The sequence below is a fragment of the Bos grunniens genome, chromosome 18 (genome assembly GCF_055505025.1).
Source record: "Bos grunniens cultivar Pamir isolate PY7600 chromosome 18, Bosgru_T2T1.0, whole genome shotgun sequence".
NCBI lineage: Eukaryota > Metazoa > Chordata > Mammalia > Artiodactyla > Bovidae > Bos > Bos grunniens.
In genome coordinates, this window is record NC_141182.1 from 50,121,811 (window position 1) to 50,141,591 (window position 19,781).

The 19,781-nt window shown below is 52.2% G+C and overlaps 2 protein-coding genes across 8 annotated transcripts; one reads left to right on the forward strand and one right to left on the reverse strand.

The window, feature by feature from the left end:
- Positions 1 to 227: 227 nt before the first annotated feature.
- ACTMAP (actin maturation protease) lies at positions 228 to 7,814 on the reverse strand. Of its 7 annotated transcripts, none has more exons than XM_086352618.1 (6): positions 6,830 to 7,814; positions 3,737 to 3,805; positions 3,100 to 3,224; positions 2,206 to 2,335; positions 2,025 to 2,095; positions 228 to 1,268 (listed from the first exon to the last, which is right to left on the reverse strand). In XM_086352618.1, exons 1-6 carry the CDS (start codon positions 7,141 to 7,143, stop codon positions 931 to 933), a joined length of 1,047 nt encoding a protein of 348 aa, XP_086208744.1. In that variant the 5' UTR covers positions 7,144 to 7,814; the 3' UTR covers positions 228 to 930. The 7 variants fall into 7 exon arrangements, with proteins under 7 accessions (XP_086208744.1, XP_086208745.1, XP_086208748.1 ...); XM_086352619.1 differs by lacking the exon at positions 2,206 to 2,335 and adding an exon at positions 2,868 to 2,955; XM_086352622.1 differs by lacking the exon at positions 2,206 to 2,335 and adding an exon at positions 2,868 to 2,960.
- A 348-nt stretch (positions 7,815 to 8,162) lies between these two features.
- SNRPA (small nuclear ribonucleoprotein polypeptide A) lies at positions 8,163 to 19,023 on the forward strand. Its single transcript, XM_086352626.1, has 7 exons — positions 8,163 to 8,233; positions 8,696 to 8,790; positions 11,637 to 11,809; positions 14,076 to 14,255; positions 16,618 to 16,791; positions 17,215 to 17,303; positions 18,644 to 19,023. The coding sequence occupies exons 2-7, from the start codon at positions 8,718 to 8,720 to the stop codon at positions 18,801 to 18,803; spliced, it is 849 nt and encodes a 282-aa protein (XP_086208752.1). The 5' UTR covers positions 8,163 to 8,233; positions 8,696 to 8,717; the 3' UTR covers positions 18,804 to 19,023.
- The last annotated feature ends 758 nt before the right edge of the window (positions 19,024 to 19,781 follow it).

Here is a 19,781-nt window from a genome sequence, read left to right on the forward strand (position 1 = left end):
ACCTCAGGCCAGTGACGGTACTTCTCCAGCCTGTTCTCCCTCAAACTGGGAGGATCTAGTACCCTCCTTAAAGGGTTGGAGGACTTGATGAGTTAAGGGGGTTGTGAAGGGGTTGGCACAAATAATTAGCAGTGGGAGCTTTTGCCTTTTAGACCAGGAGAGAAGACAGGTGAGGGAGGTGCTTAGCCTGAGGGCCTCTTCCCTGAGGAAGTGATAAGAGTCAGGACTGTGGATTCAGGAGTTTTAATGGAGGGCCGGGTGCAGGCACAGGACACCCCAGGCACCTGAGACCCCACTGGTGGCAGAAAGTATGAGGAGAAAGAACCTGGGGTGAGGGAGACTGGGGTGAGCCAGGAGGATGCTGCACAAGGAGCATACAGGAGGTTCTGGAAGCTTCTCCGGAGGGCAGTGGTGAAATGTGGTTTGTGTTTGGGTTTTGTTTTTGGCCACGCCATGTGGCATACAGGATCTTAGCTCCCAACCAGGGATCAGAACCCGTGCCCCCTGCACGGAGTCTTGACCAGTGGATCGCCAGGAAGTCCATGGTTCGTGTTTTAAAAGGCTTCTCCGGCTTGACATGAAGACACTGTCAGGGGTACAAGGAGAGGGTGGTCGGCAGCCAGAAATGGGTGGATGCAGCACTGATGGGGCGGGGGGGACAAGCCCTGGGGTCTCAGTGGTTGTCAGTCTCTCCCCTGCAGAGGCAGCTGGTCTGTGTGGCTTCTGGCTATAACCCCAGCCCAGAGTAGGTGCTCAATTCTGGGAGGTGGGCTTGGGGGAGTTGGGGTGATGCCCAGGATGGATGTGGGGGGGACCTTGCATGAAGGATCTCTGGTTGGAGGTCCAGTCCAACCCCTCAGGCTGTCACTCAGAGAGAGAAGCCAGGGCACTCTGTGGCTGGTGACACAGCTGAGCTGGGGCCGCAGCAGCCTAGTGGCTGGAGTCCTGTGGTCGGAGGAGCAGGGCCTGGCCACAGAGGCCGGCCCGCACCCCGCCGGCAGGCACCACGTACTCCCGGCCATCCGCAGCCCGAGAGGGCGAGAAGTCCGTCAGCTGCAGGTTGCTGTCCCGGACTTGGTCGTAGTCCCACAGCTGGTGGTGCCAACTCTTGCCCTGCTTGGCGAGGAGGTAGACAGCCCCTGGGGAGCCTTCTTCCGGCAGGGATGGTGGCTGGTGGGGTGTGCCGGGGACTGGGTGGAACAGGCCTGGCAGCTCGGGATCCTCCGAGTAGCCAAGGCTGGGCACATGCTGCACACCCAGCAGGACCCCTGTGGGGAAGAGGGGGCGGCTGTGAGTAGGAGCTGAGCCCTGACAAGGGGCTGGGGCTCCCAGAGTCCCCCTCCACTGCCCTCCAGGGTGGGCGCTGCCATGATCCCTGCACTGTACACAGCGTGGGCACAGCTGGGCTTGGATTTGAACCCATGGGGCTGGGCTCCAGAACTGCAGGCATTTTAAGTCCTGCCTCCGACAGCCTGTCAGCACAGGGAGGTGGCCAAGGCAGCACCAAACAGAGCAGATATCATCACCTAGTTGTTGCGAGCTGTCTAGGAGAGCCGTGCTCAGAGGTGTGCACACCAGCGCGCTGCTTTCTATCAGGCAGGTGGAAAGACGAAGGTGCTGACTATAGCTAACACTGAGACATGGAACCTACCAGGCACCATTTAAAGAGTTTGAACATTCAAACAGCCCTCTGCTCTGGGACTGTTCATCCTGATTTCCAAATGCGGACCTGGAGGTCCAGAGTCACAGAGCCTGGGAGTGTCTGGACCAGGTTTGCAGCCCAGTTTGATCCTCCTCTGTGCTCTGAGTTTCTTGTTTGGGAAAAACCCTGATTGACAGATGCTGAAGTACCTGCTGCTGGACAGGACCCTGCTAACTACCCTGTAGGGACAAAGGTGGTCCAACCCTGGCTCCTGCCTTGAGTAGTGTGGAGGGGCTGGCACGAGGGTGAGCATGTGAGGAGGGGAGACTGGGGATCAGGGAGGCCCACAGTGAGGGTCCAGGGCAGGGGAGGGGGAACCCACCTGCACTCACAGCCCAGTGGGCCTTGTGGCCCCTCCTCTGACATGGTTCGTGGTTGAAGTCCTCGTCGTAGCTGCACTGCAGTCAAGGCCAATGCTGTGGGACGGCCCCAGGACACACACACATACCCCCTGCCCCAACTTCCCCTATCCCAGCCCGGCTCCCTCCCTGACCCTGGGATACGGGATAAGGAGGGGGTGTCCGGCGACAATGTGCTGCAGGACGTGGTCTCTGTTGGGACCGCCCAGGCCGCCGCAGAGCACCTCTGCCTGGCAGCCCAGTGCCTCCTGGGCCAGCCTGCCCATGTCGGCCACTGCAGGGACAGAGCAGACACACGAGGAGCAGTCACTGTGCACCAGGCACCAGGAAAAAGGCTTTTAGGAATCAATGCCTGTAACCCTCACCGTGACCATCATCTCTTCGTGCAAACGTGGAAAATGAGCCACAGAGAAAGACACAGATCCTGTGTTAATGCATGCGTGTGGAATTTAGAAAAACTGGTACACATGATCCTATTGGCAAAACAGAGACACTGACGCACAGACGCAGAGAATAAATGTATGGATACCAAGGGGGCAGGGTGGGAGGAACTGGGAGACTGCAACTGACACCTATGTACTATTGATACTATGGATGAAATAGACAACTAATGAGAATCTACTGTACAGAACAGGGAACTCAGTGCACTGTGGTGACCTGAATGACAAGGGAGTCCTAAAGAGAGGACATACATCTATGTGTATGGCTGACTGATCCTGCTGTCCAGCAGAAACTGACACAACATTGTGAAGCAACTCTACTGCAAAAAAAATTAAAAAAAAAAAAAAGTGAGGCACAGAGGATACGTTGCTTGTCTATGGTGACGCAGCAGGAAGCGGCAGAGCTGGGCTGGGAACCCAGGTGGCCTGGTTCCAGAGTCCACCTCATAACACTCTGCTCTTTGATGGGGTGGGGCAGGGGAAGGAGAAGGGTGTGAAGAATGGAACAAAGTCCCCCATGTGCCTGATGTATCCCAGCCAAGCTCTCCAGTCCTCTCCTGCAGGACATCTGGGTGACACCCTTCCACACCCAACCTACCTGAGAACATCTCCCCCTGGGCTGTGTATCCTCTCTCCATGGCCACCTGCACAAGTCTCTCCAAGGGGGTGCCGCCGGGGGGTGCCAGGAGGGTGCCTGCCATCCACAAGGCCACCAGCCCACACCTGGGGAGAGACAGGCCCAGCCCCCCAACCTCTAATTCGAGTCTTTCCTGGCCCCCTCTGCCCTGGAAGCTGGAGTGTAGGGAACAGTTTGCTGCCCTGGGGGAATTCCCTTGTCTCCCAGGGTGACTGGAGAGACCTGACTTCCCCCTCCTAGGAGAGGGGATGGCCAAGGCCTGAACCCAAGGCTGGAGGGCTGGGGTGGGGTGAGTGGGTGGGAGGTTAGGCAGACATGTCATCTGGGCTTCCAGGAGGAGCAGGTGCCAAGGGGGAGTCAGAGATAATGGACCAGATTTGTTCACTTGCTTGTTTGTTTCAACTGTTTACTGCGCATGCTCCCAGGACCCTGACCTGGGTAAGTTCCCCTTCTCCTTCCCCTCCTCCTTCCCCCTAGGCTGCCTGGGATGAACCCACTCTTCCCACACTTCCCGGTCAATCCTCACAGAGGCTGGTGAGGGCAAAGGCTTGAGGGCACAGCCAGCCAAGGGGCTGGGGTCCCGAATCAGGGTACGTACTGAGGGCCTTCTTGGATGAGGGAGGGCAGGTCAGCACAGAAAAGGATCCACTGCAGGTCACTTCTGAAACTGAATCAGAGGCGCATTCAGGTCATGAGGGAACCAGTTCCTAGGGTCTCACCCTCAAGGGCTGCTCTTGGCTGGGTCAGACTGCCTTCATCCCTGATGAGACACTTCCCTTCCCCACCTCTGTTTTCTCGTCTGTTCAATGGGAATCATTCTTCTGCCTGCTACTCTCTGCTTTTTCTCAGCCACTGAAGGGGCAAAGAGCAGATGTGCAAAAGCTATACAACTAGGAGTCAGAGGAATTTATTAGAAGGGGTGTCTCTATATCATGTTGAGCCCTAGTGGCTCTGGTAAAGAACCAGCCTGTCAATGCAGCAGACTCAGGTTTAATCCCTCAGTTGAGAAGATCCCCTGGAAAAGGGAATGGGAATCCACTCCAGTATTCTTGCCTGGAGAATCCCATGGAGAGAGGAGCCTGGTGGGCTACAGTTGCAAAGAACTGGACGTGACTTAGCGACTGAGCATGCATGCATGCTCTACACCATGGATGAAAAAATTAACGAAAGGAAGAAAGGGAAAATTTTATTGGAGCCAACTTGAGGATTATAACCTGGGAGATAGTCTTTCAGAATGCTCTGAGGACTTCTCTACCCATCAGATGTCAAAACACAGTCATATGTTAAGTTTTTGAGACAAAGGGTTGTCAAAATATTATTGACCATTTACTCAATCCAGATCTACAAGTACAAAGCAAGTTGTGGGACATGGGTCATTTTGACCCCTTAACAAGATTAAGAAGGAATATTACTCTGTAAGGAGGTCTGGTAAATGCACACTAAATGGGAGGGAGGAGGCCCAAATGGGCAAAGAAACAATTTACATTTATTTTATCTTGCTGGGACTTCCCTGTTGGTCCAGTGGTTAAGACTTTGCCTTCCAAAGCAGGAGATGCAGGTTTGATCCCTGGTCGGGGAACTAAGATCCCACAAGCCTCAACAATCAAAAAACCAGAACATAAACAACAGAAGCAATACTGTAACAAATTCAATAAAGACTTTAAAAATGATCCACATCAAGAAAAAGAAATTTTTCCCGTCTTGCCATAAAACATGAATTTAATTTCATCAGTGCCGAAACTCTCCATGTTTTTCCCTCTCAAGCCTGTTTTTCACGCAGTTAGGATGGAAATCCCTTCACTCAGCCTTGAGCAAAACCAGGTGACAGCTCCAGGCCTAAGAGATCACTGATAAGAGTCAGGCCCAGCCCCTTCCTAGGGGAGGCCACTCAAGAATATTTTGGTGATTCCAATCCTTCCCCCCTCTCCACCAGGGCTCAGGAGGTGCCAGGCAGTGTGCTTCTATCTCTATCCCAAAGCCAATGAAAGGGGAAGGCTGGGAGGCACCCTCCTGATGAGAGGAGATACCACAGCACATTGGTTAAAAGCAGGGTGCCACCACCCCCCCCCCGCAAAAAGCAGGGTGCCCCATTGCCATGCCCTTCCTCTTCTAAGCACTGTGGCCAAGTGACTTAACCAATGTGAATCTCAGCTTCCTCATCTGAAAAATGGGGTAACAATAGTTCCTGCCCTGAGCGGGGAGAGAGAAATTAAAAGGTTGAGTTTAACATAGATATGCTATTTTGTATCTGGAGGAGGGCATGGCAACCCACTCCAGTATTCCTGCCTGGAGAATCCCCATGGACAGAGGAGCCTGGCGGGCTACAGTCCATGGGGTCACAAAGAGTTGCACATGACTGAAGTGACTTAGCATGCATGCGTGCGTGCATATACGTACATACATATATGTATGTGTGTATATGTGTATCTGAATCACTGTGCCGTACACCTGAAAATAACATGACATTATAAATCAACTTGGAGAAGGAAATGGCAACCCACTCCAGTACTCTTGCCTGGAAAATCCCATGGACAGAGAAGCCTGGTAGACAACAGTCCATGGGATCGCAAAGAGTCGGACACGACTGAGCGACTTCACATAAATCAACTATACTTCAATTAAAAAAAATAAATAGTTCCTGCCTCATGGAATTGCTGAGGTTAAATTAATAAGTAAAAAAACACTTAGAACAGCACCTGGCATATGTAGATAATGGGTGGTTGTTACTTGCATTAAATTTGCCTCACTATGGGGGACTTCCCCAGCAGTCCAGTGGTTAGGCTCTGTGGGTCCATTGCTGGTGATGTGGGTTCTATTCCTGGTTGGGGAACCAATATTCCACATGCCACACAGTGCAGCAGAAACAAAAAACAAAACAATTTGTCTTACTATACTTGGGGCCTTTAGGGCTGATTATAAACTTGTCTAGAGAACTGGAAATTTCTTCCGGACAGGGGCAGGTCACTTCTCCCTTTTCCCTTCACCCCCAGCCCATGTCTAGGCCCCTTCCTTCCTGCCTGGGTCTCTGGGTGCTCCAGCTTCCTTCTGGGCCCCTAGCCTCCAGTCTTACCATCTCCACTCCTGGAAGGCAGCCTCCCTCCCTCCCTGGAAGGGCACAAAGCCATTCCACAGCTCCCCAGAGCCCTCAGGACAGTCCACCTTCCTTCACAGGCCCCCGCATCCCCCCCACCCCGCCATGCCCTGTGTCGGGCTCCTGGCCACCTGGGAAATGAGTGGCCACATTTGCCACTTCTCTGTCAAGTATTTGCAGGTCCCTGAAAAGAACACCTCTTCATTTCACTTTTGGGCCCAGGCACAAGCTATTTTCTCTTCTCATCAAGAAACTTCCTCGACAGCACTCAGGGGTTCCCTCCTCTAGACAAGCCCCTGAGACCCCCCACTCCTGGGGCACCAACTCCCTCTAGACTCCTTCCAGATGGCTCTGACCTCTCTGGACTGTCACTGTCTGGTGGAGGGAGCATCTGTTTCTCCCACTGGATGAGGTGCTCTCAAGGAGCAGGAGCTTTCTACATTGCTGAAGGCACACAGCCACTGAAGGCGTCCAAATAGGGAGCTGAAGCAGACTGTTTGCCCTTAAGAAAATGGGAAACCCCAAGAGATGACTGAAGTGATGTGGGGAGAGGTGGTTGGGTGAGACCACGGGTGGGAGGGATGGGCCATGGGACCCTACCGGTCCTTGTGCAGCTTCAGGAGCCTCTTCACGTCCTCTCTGCTCCCGGGGGCTGGGCCGGCCCTCTCCAAGGCCTCCTTCAGGAGCTGACTCTTCTCTAGGCCGAAGACATGAGGGGGAGCAAACCCGGTGGTACGGGGCGGTGGCGGCAGTGGGGGTGGTGGGGGAACAGAGGCCTGGAAACTCGAGGGTGGAAAAGCTAATTCGGGGAGGTTTAGGGGAAGGGGAGGAAGTGGAATACTAAGGGCCTGGGATGCGGGGGTTTCGGGAGGAGGAACTGGTGGCTCTAAAGGAGGAGAACATGGAGAAATCATTTTGGGGTCTGTGACTTAGGCTGAAAGATCGAGAATGGGAGAGAGGGGACAGATCCTCCAAAATGTGGTCACAGGGATGGAGAGTCTGGCGGTCTTAGAGCTGAATTCCTGATCTGGGAGCTGAAGTTGGGATTGTAAAAAAAACAGGGCTAAAATCTGGAACCTTGGGAGCAGGGATTGAAGCTGACGCAAATGACAAGGAATCTGAGGGCTAAGGGGTCCTTTAATGTGCAAACAGATCTGTGGTACAGAGTTGGGATGCAGAGCTCAAGGTGTGAGGCTTAGGAGTTAACTTCTTATCCTGGGCTAGTTTAGAAACTTGGGAAATTATGGGACACGAAAGCCCAGGCCTGGGGCAAGGCACCTAAAGCGTGGGATTTAGGACCCCTGGGCTAAAAACTGGGAGAATTTAGAATAGATCCCACCCCCTCGCATCTCTGACCCGAGTTTGGAACCTTAGAGCTGACCTTTGAGCCAGAGGTCAAAAGGACACTTGGCAGGGAAAATAGCCTAGTTGTGGAGAAAGTCCTGAAATCGGGGCGCAACAGGAAGTCTTGTGGGGTGGAGAAGGATCACAGATTGGAGGTCGTTGGGAGCCCCCATACGGCTGGGGTAACAGGGTCGGGCAATAAAACTCGCCTACCCTTCCCGCAAAATGGCTGCCGCAGCGTAAAGCCTTTCCCAAATCCCGCGGTAAGATTAGCAACGCAAGTCCGCCCCTTTAACGATCACGTGATAGAGCGGGGCTGTGAAAGAAAGGCCTTGGAAGAGACTGCCGCAAGAACCGAGTCCCGATTGGCAAGAGGCGCGTGAGGGGGCGCGGCCTTCACGGATTGGTCCGTAGTCGCGTGCGCCGCAAAAGGGTTTGCAGGGGCTGGGCGGAGTTTTTCTGCTGAGGCGGGAACCCAATTGCCGTTTTTATTGGCAAAATCTGGGTCCGGGAGCTAGCCTTACTCTGATTGGCCAAGCTACCAAGTTTCCGCGCAGGGGTTGGCTTGTAGATAGACAAAGGCGGGTCCAGAGGAGGAAGTTTTGTGGTCGGCACTCAGCAGCGTAGCAGGCACTGCTTGCGGGAGCTGAGTGTGTTTCGGTGAGTATTCTTGGACACAAGCGGCCGTAGGCGCCTGGCGGCGGAGCGCGTGACGCCCGGGCTTTCCTGCGCTTCGTGTAGTGGGAACTATTTTTTTTCTGCGCGAGGCCAGGTTTCGGCAAAGTCGTCCCGCTTGCCTTAACTGGCTCTTACATCCGGGCCATTTCTCTTGGGCCGGCCTTTGCGCGCGTGGGCCAGTGGGAATCGCTACCTAGGCCGCTCCGCCTACTAAGTCGAGTAGAGCATCCTGGGACTCGTAGTAAACCTCACGAGATTTCCCTCACCACGCGGGGAGGAGAAGCTGTGTGCTGCGTTTGCTTTGTTTTCCGAGCCGTGCTTCCCTCTTCCCTCGTCTTTACCTTACTTGACTTTCTCTTGGAAGGAAGATCCTTTAGCAGCCCGCGTTAGGACAAAAGGATTTTCAGAAACCCAGGACTGAGTGGGACTTTTTCATTCTTTCAGCCCTACCTCAGCAACTTTGTCAATGGCAGTTCCCGAGACCCGCCCCAACCACACTATTTATATCAACAATCTCAATGAGAAGATCAAGAAGGATGGTGAGTTTTCGGGATAGTCCGGACACCAGGCTATCCCGCACGAGCCTGCCCCCTCTTCTGTCCCCAGCATCCATGTCTCTTCCTCAGCCTTCTCCAGCCAAACTCTTTTAAGTTCGGTCTTTGCACAGGCAGTGCCTTTGATATTTCCTCATTTTCTCTTACATTTTCCCCGTTATCCTGGTACCTTGCTCGTCTTTCAAGGTTTCAGCTTCAGGAGCCCCCTCCTCCAGGATGCCTCCCCCTTCCCTTTTCCACCCACGTGCCTGCCTCTGACTTCCTAAAACCCTAAACCTCCCCAGTCAAGTCCTGATCTGGCTGTCAGGGGACTCTCTCTTTCCTGGCCTTTGAGCTCCAGGAGGGTAAGAACTGCCTAAGAACTGCAACTGTTGGTCACTGTCATGCCCTCAAGTGATTAACCCACAGTGAAAACGTTTCATTTCAAAATAAAGTGAAATGAACCATGATGGTGGGTAACACTGGGTACCAGGTGCTGATGTATAAATAATGGTTACATTTAACTTTCACAGCAACCCTGCAGGAAGGACCTATTGTTCCCATTTCTCAGATTAGAAACTGAGACTCCAGAGGGATGTGATTTGCCCAAGGCATACAGCAGGGAAACGTGCTTGAAACCACTATATGGAATTCTGATTAAGAACTCGATTCTAGATATGACATACTTTTCTTTTTTCTTGAGCAAGTTATCACTTTTTATTGAACTTCATGTTTTTATGTATATAGGAAAGCTGGGCAAAATCTGTGCGCAGATGTTACGGGGAATATATGAGCTAAACTTCCATGCTTTTTTTTTTTTAATGCTGCCTAGCTGTTAGTAAGGGTTGGATATAAGTGTTAGCTCTTATTAGCTCCTCAAGAAAACTGTTAGGAGAACTGAAGGAGCTTGCTGGCATTAAGTTTAGGTTACCGATAAAGTTGCTATTGAAGACAATAAACAAGCCATGTAAATCCCTCATATACTGTTAGAGCATTGTGCCGGGCCAGTTCTCTGTGGAGCTGCGGACAGAGTGGTGACTGAGACAGTCCTGGTCCTGACTTCATGGAACCACAGTCTAGTAGAGATGACAGATCTGCTCCCAGACAGTGATAGCCCAGAGTAGCCATGGCCATAATTGGGGAAGTTGAGGCATAGTAGTCAAGGCTGGGATTGGGCACTTGGAAAGAGGTATTCTTTCTCCAAAGAGGAGACATTTTGGGAAACCCTACCAGGTAGAGGAAGCAGCATCTGTGTTACAATGAGGGAGACGAGTGACTAACCTGGACCAGCATGTGCAAGTGTCCAGGGGCAAAAGAGAGCCCAGGGCACTCTGGGAACCACATGTACTGCAGTTTTGGGTGCCTGAGACTTAGAGGCTGGTGATTCATGGAGAACATTTCAGGCAAGCAGTGCACTCTGGCTCCTGATGCCTTGAGGGCTGGGTGGGGTGTTTTACTTCATCCTGAGGGCTTTGGGGAGCCAGGCAAGGGTTGCAGTTAATTGTGAAAGATCTTTCCAGCTGTGGAGGGTGAAGTTGGTGGGCAAGAAAGGAGACTGGGGAGAGGCCCAGCCCCCAGAGGAATGACTCAGGCCCACACTTGGCCTTCAGGCCATGGGGATGGCAGGTGGAGATAAATCTCAGAAATGCCATCAGAATTTTTGGCTATTTGCTTCCCTCTTTACCTGATCCCCCTTTTCTTTCCTACTGTCTCTTCGACCGGGTATCTTAAGCTCAGGTACCTTCTTTGCATAAGACTGGTACCCTTTCCTGGCTGTCCATTTGCTAGGGAGGTTTGGTAGTCCTGGGTTCAGATGGACTTGGGTCCTGGGCCAGTGACAGATCCTCTGAGAGCCTCTGTCCACATTAATAAAATTGGGGCAGTTATAATTGCTAACTCATGGAGTAGAGGTAAAAATTCAGTGAAGTTATTCCCAGAAATCATTTAATGCTGTGTTTATTCAGGCAAATGTATTTGGAGATTTGTGTGCTGGCAACTGTACTGTTCATTAGGGTTTTTTTTTTTTTTTGGCTCACACCAAGGGGTTTATGGGATTTTAGTTCCCTGACCAGGGATTGAAACTGGACCCTTGTCAATAAGAGCACAGAGTTCTAACCACTGGACCACTAGGGAGTTCCCTGTGGGGATATGTGATAAACAAATAGGATAGACTTAACCAAGCAAAAAGGAAACAAACATGATGTCAGGAAGTAGGAAGTGCCATGAAAGAAAAGCAGGTTCTCACCGTTGGGGGAGTGACATGAGGGGGCTCTTATCCCACCAGGGTGGTCAGGGAAGGCCTCGGAGGTAACATCTCTGCTGAGTCCTGGGTGACTGGAAGGATGCAGCCATGTACAGATCAGGAGAAAGTTGCTCCTAGTAGAGGGATCAGTCAGTGGAAAGGTCCTGAGGCAAGGTTGCTGAGATGAGCCTGAGAAAGGGCTGGGAGGCCAGTGTGGCTAGAGCCATAGGAGTGAAGATGGGGCATGGGGAGAGATGAGGTGGGAGAAGTCACCAGAGCCAGATCAGAGGGGCTTGTGTCAAGGTGCTGGAGACATTGAGGGAAAGTCCTTGCATTTATCGAGCATTTACTATGTGCCCTCTGTATGTGTGACTCGTGTTCCCCTGCAGCAACCTTGTGGGGTAGGTATTGTGACTGTTGACCTACTACAGAGTCAACGCACACGACCACCTCAGTGGTTCTAGACTGCTGATGGTATTGCTCAGTACTCTGTCAGTGGGCTGATGGTTTCCCTTCTGGGCTGCATTTCCTCTGAAAAGCGGAGCTCCAGTGCCAGGATGTGATGCCCCGGCCTGCAGTCACCCCTGGGTCTTTTCTCTCCCTACTGCAGAGCTGAAGAAGTCCCTGTATGCCATCTTCTCCCAGTTTGGCCAGATCCTGGATATCCTGGTGTCACGAAGCCTGAAGATGAGGGGCCAGGCCTTTGTCATCTTCAAGGAGGTCAGCAGTGCCACCAACGCGCTGCGTTCCATGCAGGGCTTCCCCTTCTACGACAAGCCCATGGTGAGCACCGGGTGTGGAGGCTATGGTGTGTGCCCGCGCCACGTGTTGCAGGCTGGATGGGTCTGGACTACTGTCCCCTGTAGTCCAGAGCCTTAGGGATGGGAGTTCCTCCGTTGGTCCTCCGTATCCACTGTTCACTGTACTGGGGCAGTGGAGACACAGCAGTCACGGGAAGTCCCAGCTCTGCCCTCGTAGACCCACAGTGCCGCTGGAGAGAGACGCCTGTCACCAGGTGGCGACGACCCGAGGGGTCAGGGCTGGGACAGGTGAATGCACAGAACTCAGGGAGCCTACTCTCACCCAGTCTGGGAGTTTGCGGGGGAGCCTTTCTGGATGAATAAGAGTTGGAGAAGAGTAGCTGAGAAAGACAAATAAACTAAGAATGGGAGATAACCAGGAACCTGTGTAACTGGGGAAGTGAGTCAAGTTCATTCGGCAGAAGTGAAGGGTGGGAGATGGTGGGGTGGGCATGGCCTGGAGAGTTGTCAGAAGTCAGGCTAAGGAGCTGATCCTGAAGGTGGACTTGACTCCAAGGTTGCCGGCAAACCATGGAAGGATTAGGGAGATGCCTGTGGCTGTTGGGGAGGATGGATTCAGTTGTGGGAGATGGGGTTCGGTTGTGATGGTGAGGCTGGGTCAGGGTCCCAGGTCTGGGATAAGGGGAGAGTTCATCTAGGGTCAGGGGTTACAGTGATGGCTATCACTGGGTACCAGGTGCTGATGTATGAATCGTGGTTACATGGGGCCATGGGATGGGAGGAACTGGGTTACAGACGTTCAGTAGGCCTTGAACAGACAGGGGTTCTGTTGTTCAGAGTCCCTGCGCTGATCCAGAATTCCTGCCATATCAATCAGTTCTCTTTCCCTGTCAGTTCTTCGAGTTTCACCTGATTGGAATATGCCTCCCTGAACCAGTAGGGTGGTGACAGCAAGTGTCAGTGCCCGCAGGTCCCAGGCAGGTCTCTTCACGTGGAAGACATTGGCCCCAGGGGCACAGGGGCGGCCTGGTGCCCTCACCTCCTTCCAGAGGGGGCTGTTCTCTGACTCCTGCCTGGTGTGTCCTGTTGTGGGTGTGTGAGCCCACAGTTGCCACGTCTTCCATTGCTTTTCTGGAGTAGCTGGAAATTCCCTTTTGAGGACTAAAAATCATAAATCATTTTATGTGGACCTTCCTCCCCTGCTTTTCTCTAACATCACTGCTTGAACTGTAGAAAGCGCTGAGCCACTGTGAGCTCTATCAGGGAATCCTGTCAACTCTACCTGGAAAACCTCCACTGAAAACATAAAATTAAAAAAAAAACAAAACACACACACACACACACACACACACACAAACTCCAAAAAACCCTCCACTGATTCTTCCCACTCCTCCCCTGGTACCCGCCTAGTCCCAGCCGCGACCCTTCTCCCTGTTTTGACCTCCTGTTCCTCCCAGGCCTCTCTCTATCCCATGGTCACAGCGCTCCTTGGGAGTCACAAGTGAGAGCTCGTCATCCCCCTGCTTATACCACTCTTTGACTCCCAGCTTGCTCAGGAAAAGACAAAGTCCCAAGGCCCCCTGTTGGCTCTGTGATGTCGCCTCCCCCCTCATCCGCGCAGGCCTCCCTGCTGTTCCTTGAGCACACCCCATACGCCAGCTCTTCTGGCTCTCCCTTTGCTAGAACGCTTTTTTCCCTAGATGCCTGCATTCCTCCCTCCCTCCCTGTCTTTACGCCAGCATTCTCTCCCTGAGGTCTTTCTGGCTGCACTCTGAAAATTTCAGTTCTTCTCAACTCCTCACCTCCCCTTCCCCTGTTGGTTCACTTTTAGATCTCTGTCATATCTTCCCCAGCGAACTAATGCCAAGAGGGCGGGGCTTTTGTGTGATTGGCTCATTGCTGAGTCCTCGGAGCAAATTTGGGTGCTCTGTAAACCACTGACTGAGATTTAGTTTGGAGACTCGGTCTCGTGTGTGATGGAAACTCTCCAATATAGTGCTCCTGTCCTGGCCTTGTTTCCTTGTACCCTGAGCGATGCTTGGGGCTGTCCCATCTTCCTATCAGAATCCCAGCATCCATTCCTGAGAGCTTGCTGCACGCCAGGCACTGTCTAGAGCATGTTTTAGCTCCTGGTCGTCCTTTGAAGTGGGAAATACCTCAGTACCCATTTGACAGATGGGGACATTGAGGCCAAGGGATTTCTATGATGTTTCTCACCAAGCTCCAGGCAAGGTCTGATTTTGGCTCCTAAGTCCAGTCTCCTTCACCCTCTACTCTCTGTTGGGCAGCGCATCCAATATGCCAAGACCGACTCGGATATCATTGCCAAGATGAAGGGCACCTTCGTGGAGCGGGACCGCAAGCGGGAGAAGAGGAAGCCCAAGAGCCAGGAGACTCCAGCTGCCAAAAAAGCCGTGCAGGGAGGGGCGGCTGCCCCTGTGGTGGGCACCGTGCAAGGGCCTGTCCCGGTAAGCCAGGGCCCACAGACGCAGCCCCCTCCCCACCAGGTCTTCCTCAGCCTCGTGGGCTGGTGCGGGGGTGCGGTAGGGAGAGGTATCCCCTTGGAGATCCAGGCATTCCCCGCACTTCCATTTTTCTTGTGGAGCTTGTGTGCCTGTCTGTAGGGGGTGAGCATATGCGTGTGGTGCCCCCACTTGGAAACGTCTGATGTCTATGCCGCTCTGCCAGTTTTTCAGGATCTTTTTCTGTGTGTCTCAGTCTTTTTGTTTTTTCTCTCCTTGACCTTGATTTTGCTGTGTCTTCTATAGTCAGTGTTTGTGTAGCAAATCCAGAGGAAACCACTAACCAGCTATTAGGATTGAAAAGAATTTCATTTAACAAGGTCACCAGATCAATATGGAAAAGTCAGTTTTATTTCTGTACATTAGCAACAAACAAGGATACTTCAAATTGAAAAACACCTCCAAGGAAAGTGTGCAAGGCCGCCCACTGAAGTGATAGAACATGGCTGAGAGAAATTTGGAGACTTAGTACTCTTGCCTAGAAAATCCCATGGACGGAGGAGCCTGGTAGGCTGCAGTCCATGGGGTCACGAAGAGTCAGACATGACTGAGCGACTTCACTTTCACTTTTCACTTTTCATGCATTGGAGAAGGAAATGGCCACCCACTCCAGTGTTCTTGCCTGGAGAATCCCAGGGACGGGGGAGCCTGGTGGGCTGCCATCTCTGGGGTCGCACAGAGTCGGACACGACTGAAGCGACTTAGCAGCAGCAGCAGCAGCAGTACTATTAAGATGTCATTTCTCTCCAAACTGGTTTAAAGAGTCAGCTCTGTTCCAGTCAGAATCCCGAGAGGGATTTGTGGGGACAGACAGGCTGTCTGCAAATGTCTGTGATGGCAAAGCTGGGGCCTGTTGTTCAGGAATGGTATGGTGTTGGCCTGAGGATGGGAAGATGGACCAGTGGGACAGAGTAGAGTCCAGAAACATGCATGTGTGTATGTGGTCGCTCTGTATATGACTGAGGTATCGCTGCTCTCCAGTGGTGAAAGGACTTTTTCCCCTAGTAAATCGTACTGGACCAATTGGATATTTGTAAGAGGAGAAAATTAAGCCCTGACTTGGCTACATATAAGTTAATTTGAGATAAATGGTAGACTTGAATGTGTCAGCTCCAGTAATCAAAGTTCTTGAAGAAAACAGAAAAATGTCTTTATGACCTCGGTGAGGCCATAAGAGTAGAAACATCCTGTTTTCTAAACAAGATACAGGAAGCATAAAGTACTAAAGAAAAGATGAATGAATTGTACCCACTCTGGTCTCCGAACCTTCTGATGGGTTGTCTTGTGTCAGTGTCTGTGTCTGGGTTAAGCTACCCCACTCTTAACCCTCTCCGCTCTTACTGTGCCCAGCTTTCCATCCAACTTTGACTCTTCACATGGGGTTCAGCTCCTGTCTCCCCTGGGAGCATGTGCTTTTTGCCTTCAGCCTCTCTCCCTTCCCCTTGCTGTCACCCCTTCCCGCGTCTTTGCATCAGCCCTGACCATCCCCATCCACCTCTGCCTTTCACTGTCTGTTCTCTGGGCCTGTTTCTTTCTCCATATAGTCTGTTTATTTATTTGGCTGTGTTGGGTCTTAGTTGCGGCATGCGAGATCCTCCTGTTTTGACGCACCGACTTTCCAGTTGTGGTGTGCAGCCTTAGCTGCTCCGCAGCACATGGGATCTTAGTTCCCAGACGAGAGATCAAACCCGCGTCCCCTGCATTGCAAGGCAGATTCTTAACCACTGGACCAGGGAAGTCCCCATAAAGTTTTAAAGCAGTAAGCATGCTGCTTATAGTGTGTTTATTTCCACCCCTTTTAGTTGATAATGTTTTTATTTTTCTCCTAGTCTTTTTTTTTTTTTACCAGTAGGCCCCCAACTTTGTTCATATGTCTAAAAGCAAAATTAGGCCATTCTAATTGTTCTTTCCTTTTTTGGGGTTGGGGGGGGCCACACTGAGTGATGTGTAGAATCTTAGTTCCCTGACCAGGGATTGAACCTGTTCCTCCTGCAGTGGAAGCACCAAGTTCTAACCACTGGACGGCTAGGGAATTCCTCTAACCAATTTTTATATGTTAAAAAAGTTTCTATTTATTTTTAAGTCTTTCTAATTTGATGTCCCCTGTGACCTTGGGCCTGATCTGCTCCATCCATTCCTCTTTGGATGCTTTTCTTGCCTTTTCCAAGTCTGGATCTTTTCTGTCTGTGTCTCACACCTGGGGTTTCCTGTAACAGCCTTTTCTCCTTTCTGCTTCCTCCCAACACTGAAAGCACACCTCCTCCCACTTGCTGGTGCCCCTCTCAGCCCTGCTCTCCTCTCCCCGTAGGGCATGCCGCCGATGACTCAGGCGCCCCGCATCATGCACCACATGCCGGGCCAGCCCCCCTACATGCCGCCGCCGGGCATGATCCCGCCTCCAGGCCTGGCGCCTGGCCAGCTCCCACCGGGGGCCATGCCGCCACAACAGCTTATGCCGGGGCAGATGCCACCTGCCCAGCCTGTAAGTGTCTGGTCCTCCTGGGGTCTGGTATAGTCAGGAGACAGGAATGGCAGGCAGGGCGCTGTTTTAGGTTGGGTGGTCTGGGCAGGCCTCCCCGAGGAGGTGCTGTTGAAGGATGAAGATTTAGCAGTGGCGTCAGGCCCTGGGACAGAGGAATTGGTGTGTTTGCTGGAGCAGGTCAAGGGGAGGCTGGAGCGGGGGTGGGCTGCACCTCGGTTCACTCTGAACTTCTGCTGAGCACCCACTTATGGGTGCAACTGTGCTCCCTTGTGGCTTACAGTCTAGGACACAGTAGGGTGGACAGGCAACAGCACCGGGTCTGTTAGGTGAAAGACTAGAAAGAATTCAGGCAGGGCGGGGCTGGAGGGCAGGAGGGCCATAGATCCCCGACCAGACTTACGGTCTCCCGTTGCTCTCCTGCAGCTTTCAGAAAATCCACCAAATCACATCTTGTTCCTTACCAACCTGCCGGAAGAGACCAATGAGCTCATGCTTTCCATGCTTTTCAACCAGTAAGTGGGGCCTGTGGCTGGGCTGGGCCCAGAGGGTGGTGGCCGCGAGGTGGCACCACAGGGACAAGCCTCATAGTTCTGTTCGTGGAGCCCAAGTCTGTGCAGGCGGGGACAGCGCCTGGAGGCCAGAAGGAGGAGGCTGAGGCCGGCCCTGCAGCGGCCGGGCGTGGACGTCAGCAGTGGCCAGGATGGGCAGACTGTCCTCTGCCCTTATGGAGATGACTCTGGATCTCATTTTTCCAGTCTCTAACTTAGACAAAGGCGAGGTGCAAGTCCAGCAGCAGTGAGATGCCACTGAATGCTGGCTAGACTGGAAGAAGTCAGCCTGTTTAGACTGCAGGTGTGGGGTTGGGGGATGCTCAACCCCTCGGGGATGTGGGTGGATGCGGGCCATTGTGTGGTCTAACTGTCCACTATTTAGTCAAGTGCTCACCTAGATTTCTCTGGTGGCTCAACAGTAAAGAATCCACTGCTAATCCAGGAGATGCAGGTTCCATCCCTTGGAAAAGGAAATGACAACCCACTCCAGCATTCTTGCCTAGGAAATCCCATGGACAGTGGAGCCTCGGGTCACAGAGTTGGATGTGACTTAGTGACTAAAGAACAACACTGATGACTTTGCTCCTGACTGTATGAAATTCTAACATGCCCAAGGGGCTGGGTGGGGCATTCCTTATGGTGTGGTCAGGAGCTGGAGGCAGCCTGGGAGAAGGGCGAAGTCAAGTGCAGGTGCTCACAGTTAGAGGGAGCAGGACCCTTTATACCCGGGTCGAGAGGAAATTTTGAGAAACTGAAACAAAAATCATACTACTCAATTTTATACCATGTCCACAAAACAATGCACAGTTTCTAAGAATACTGATGGAAAAAAGGATACCTGGTAACCCTGAGGATTTGTTGCCTAATGGGGAAGGAAGTAAGGAATGAGAAGAGGGAAATGAAACAGCAGATTATAAAAGCAGAGGGTAGTGGTTATTCTGGGGCTTCCCAGGTGGCTTGTTGAACTTGTCTGCCAGTGTAGAAGATGCAGGTTTGATCCCCGGGTTGGGAACATGCCTTGGAGAAGGGCATGGCAATCCACTTCAGAATTCTTGCCTAGAGAATCTCCATGGACAGAGGAGCCTGGTGGGCTACAGTCCATGGGGTTTCAAAGAGTCGGACTCAACTGAACACCTCAACTTAGCACTGTCCGCTTTTCGGGCTGGATGATCCTTTGTTATTGGGGCCATCTTCTGCATCATGGGGTGTTCAGCAGTATTCCTGGCCCCTACTCACTGGATGCTTGAATGTTCAAGCGGAGTGCTGAGGCTGGATCCCTGAGGTCTCTGCCTTTCTCTCAGGTTCCCTGGGTTCAAGGAGGTCCGGCTGGTCCCTGGGCGGCACGACATCGCCTTCGTGGAGTTTGACAATGAGGTGCAGGCAGGGGCTGCTCGAGACGCCCTGCAGGGCTTCAAGATCACCCAGAACAACGCCATGAAGATCTCCTTTGCCAAGAAGTAGCACCCTTTCCCCATGCCTGTCCCGGCCCCCTGTTCTGGGGCCACCCCCTCCCCCCTTGGTTCAGCCCCCTGAAGGTAAGTCCCCCATGGGGGCCTTCTTGGAGCCGTGTGTGAGTGAGTGGTTGCCACACAGCATTGTACCCAGAGTCTGTCCCCAGACATTGCACCTGGTGCTGTTAGGCTGGAATTAAAGTGTTTTTTTGTGGTTTGTTTTTTCACAACCATTTGTTTTTATTTTCTTGTCCTCCGTGTTTCCCTTCCCTGCACACCAGAATATTCTTAGTGTTTGAGCAGCTCAGCACATTGGGGGATTGCAACCTTGGGCAAATACAGAATAGTGTAGGAACACTGTCCAAACTTGTCACTTTTACTATTTTGGCAGCTTTCTGTTTTGTCTCAAATCAGAATTCATGGCGAGAAGTTAAAACCCAGGCTGCCAAGTACAGTTGGGCAGGTTCTATACTGCACAAGGATGATGCTTTTAATGGCACACCATTCACTGTATGGACTCAAGTTGATTGTGATAATTTTCTGACATGATAGAGTGTTAAGAAAGAGGTTTTTCTTGATAGAGTGTTAAGAAAGAGGTTTTTCTTTACCTTTTTCTAGACAAAAATGCCTTCTCTCATAGCAGGAGTCTCACAGAAACCACTCTAGGTACTTCAGGAAGAAAGGGAAGGAAAATGAATATTCATGGAGTCATTGAAAGGATGGTAGGAATGGCAGTTTGGGTGGGAGATGCTGAGTTCAACTTTGCAGCCCCCCATTGAGCTGGAGTTCAGGAAGAGGTCCCTGCTGCTGCTGCTGCGGTGAGGGCCCTGCTGACTTGGTCACACACGGGAGACACAGCCAGGAGCTTCGGGCAGGTGGCTGAATCAGTCTCCCTCCAGTGCCGCAGCTGCAGTGGAGCCTAGAAGATGTGGTTTCTGGCTGGACAGTTAACGTGCCCAGCTTGAAGCTGGATAAGAAGGGGAGATTG

Excerpts from the sequence above, each read along its gene's own strand:
- ACTMAP (XM_086352618.1), bottom strand. The coding sequence starts at position 7,143 with ATGATTTCTCCATGTTCTCCTCCTTTAGAGCCACCAGTTCCTCCTCCC. Across the intron at positions 3,806-6,829 it reads CTGAAGCTGCACAAGGACCG|TTTCAGAAGTGACCTGCAGT; the intron begins GTAGGGTCCCAT and ends CCTCTGATTCAG. Across the intron at positions 2,336-3,099 it reads CCAGGGGGAGATGTTCTCAG|TGGCCGACATGGGCAGGCTG; the intron begins GTAGGTTGGGTG and ends CTGTCCCTGCAG.
- SNRPA (XM_086352626.1), top strand. The coding sequence starts at position 8,718 with ATGGCAGTTCCCGAGACCCGCCCCAACCACACTATTTATATCAACAAT. Across the intron at positions 8,791-11,636 it reads TGAGAAGATCAAGAAGGATG|AGCTGAAGAAGTCCCTGTAT; the intron begins GTGAGTTTTCGG and ends TCCCTACTGCAG. Across the intron at positions 17,304-18,643 it reads CTTTCCATGCTTTTCAACCA|GTTCCCTGGGTTCAAGGAGG; the intron begins GTAAGTGGGGCC and ends CCTTTCTCTCAG.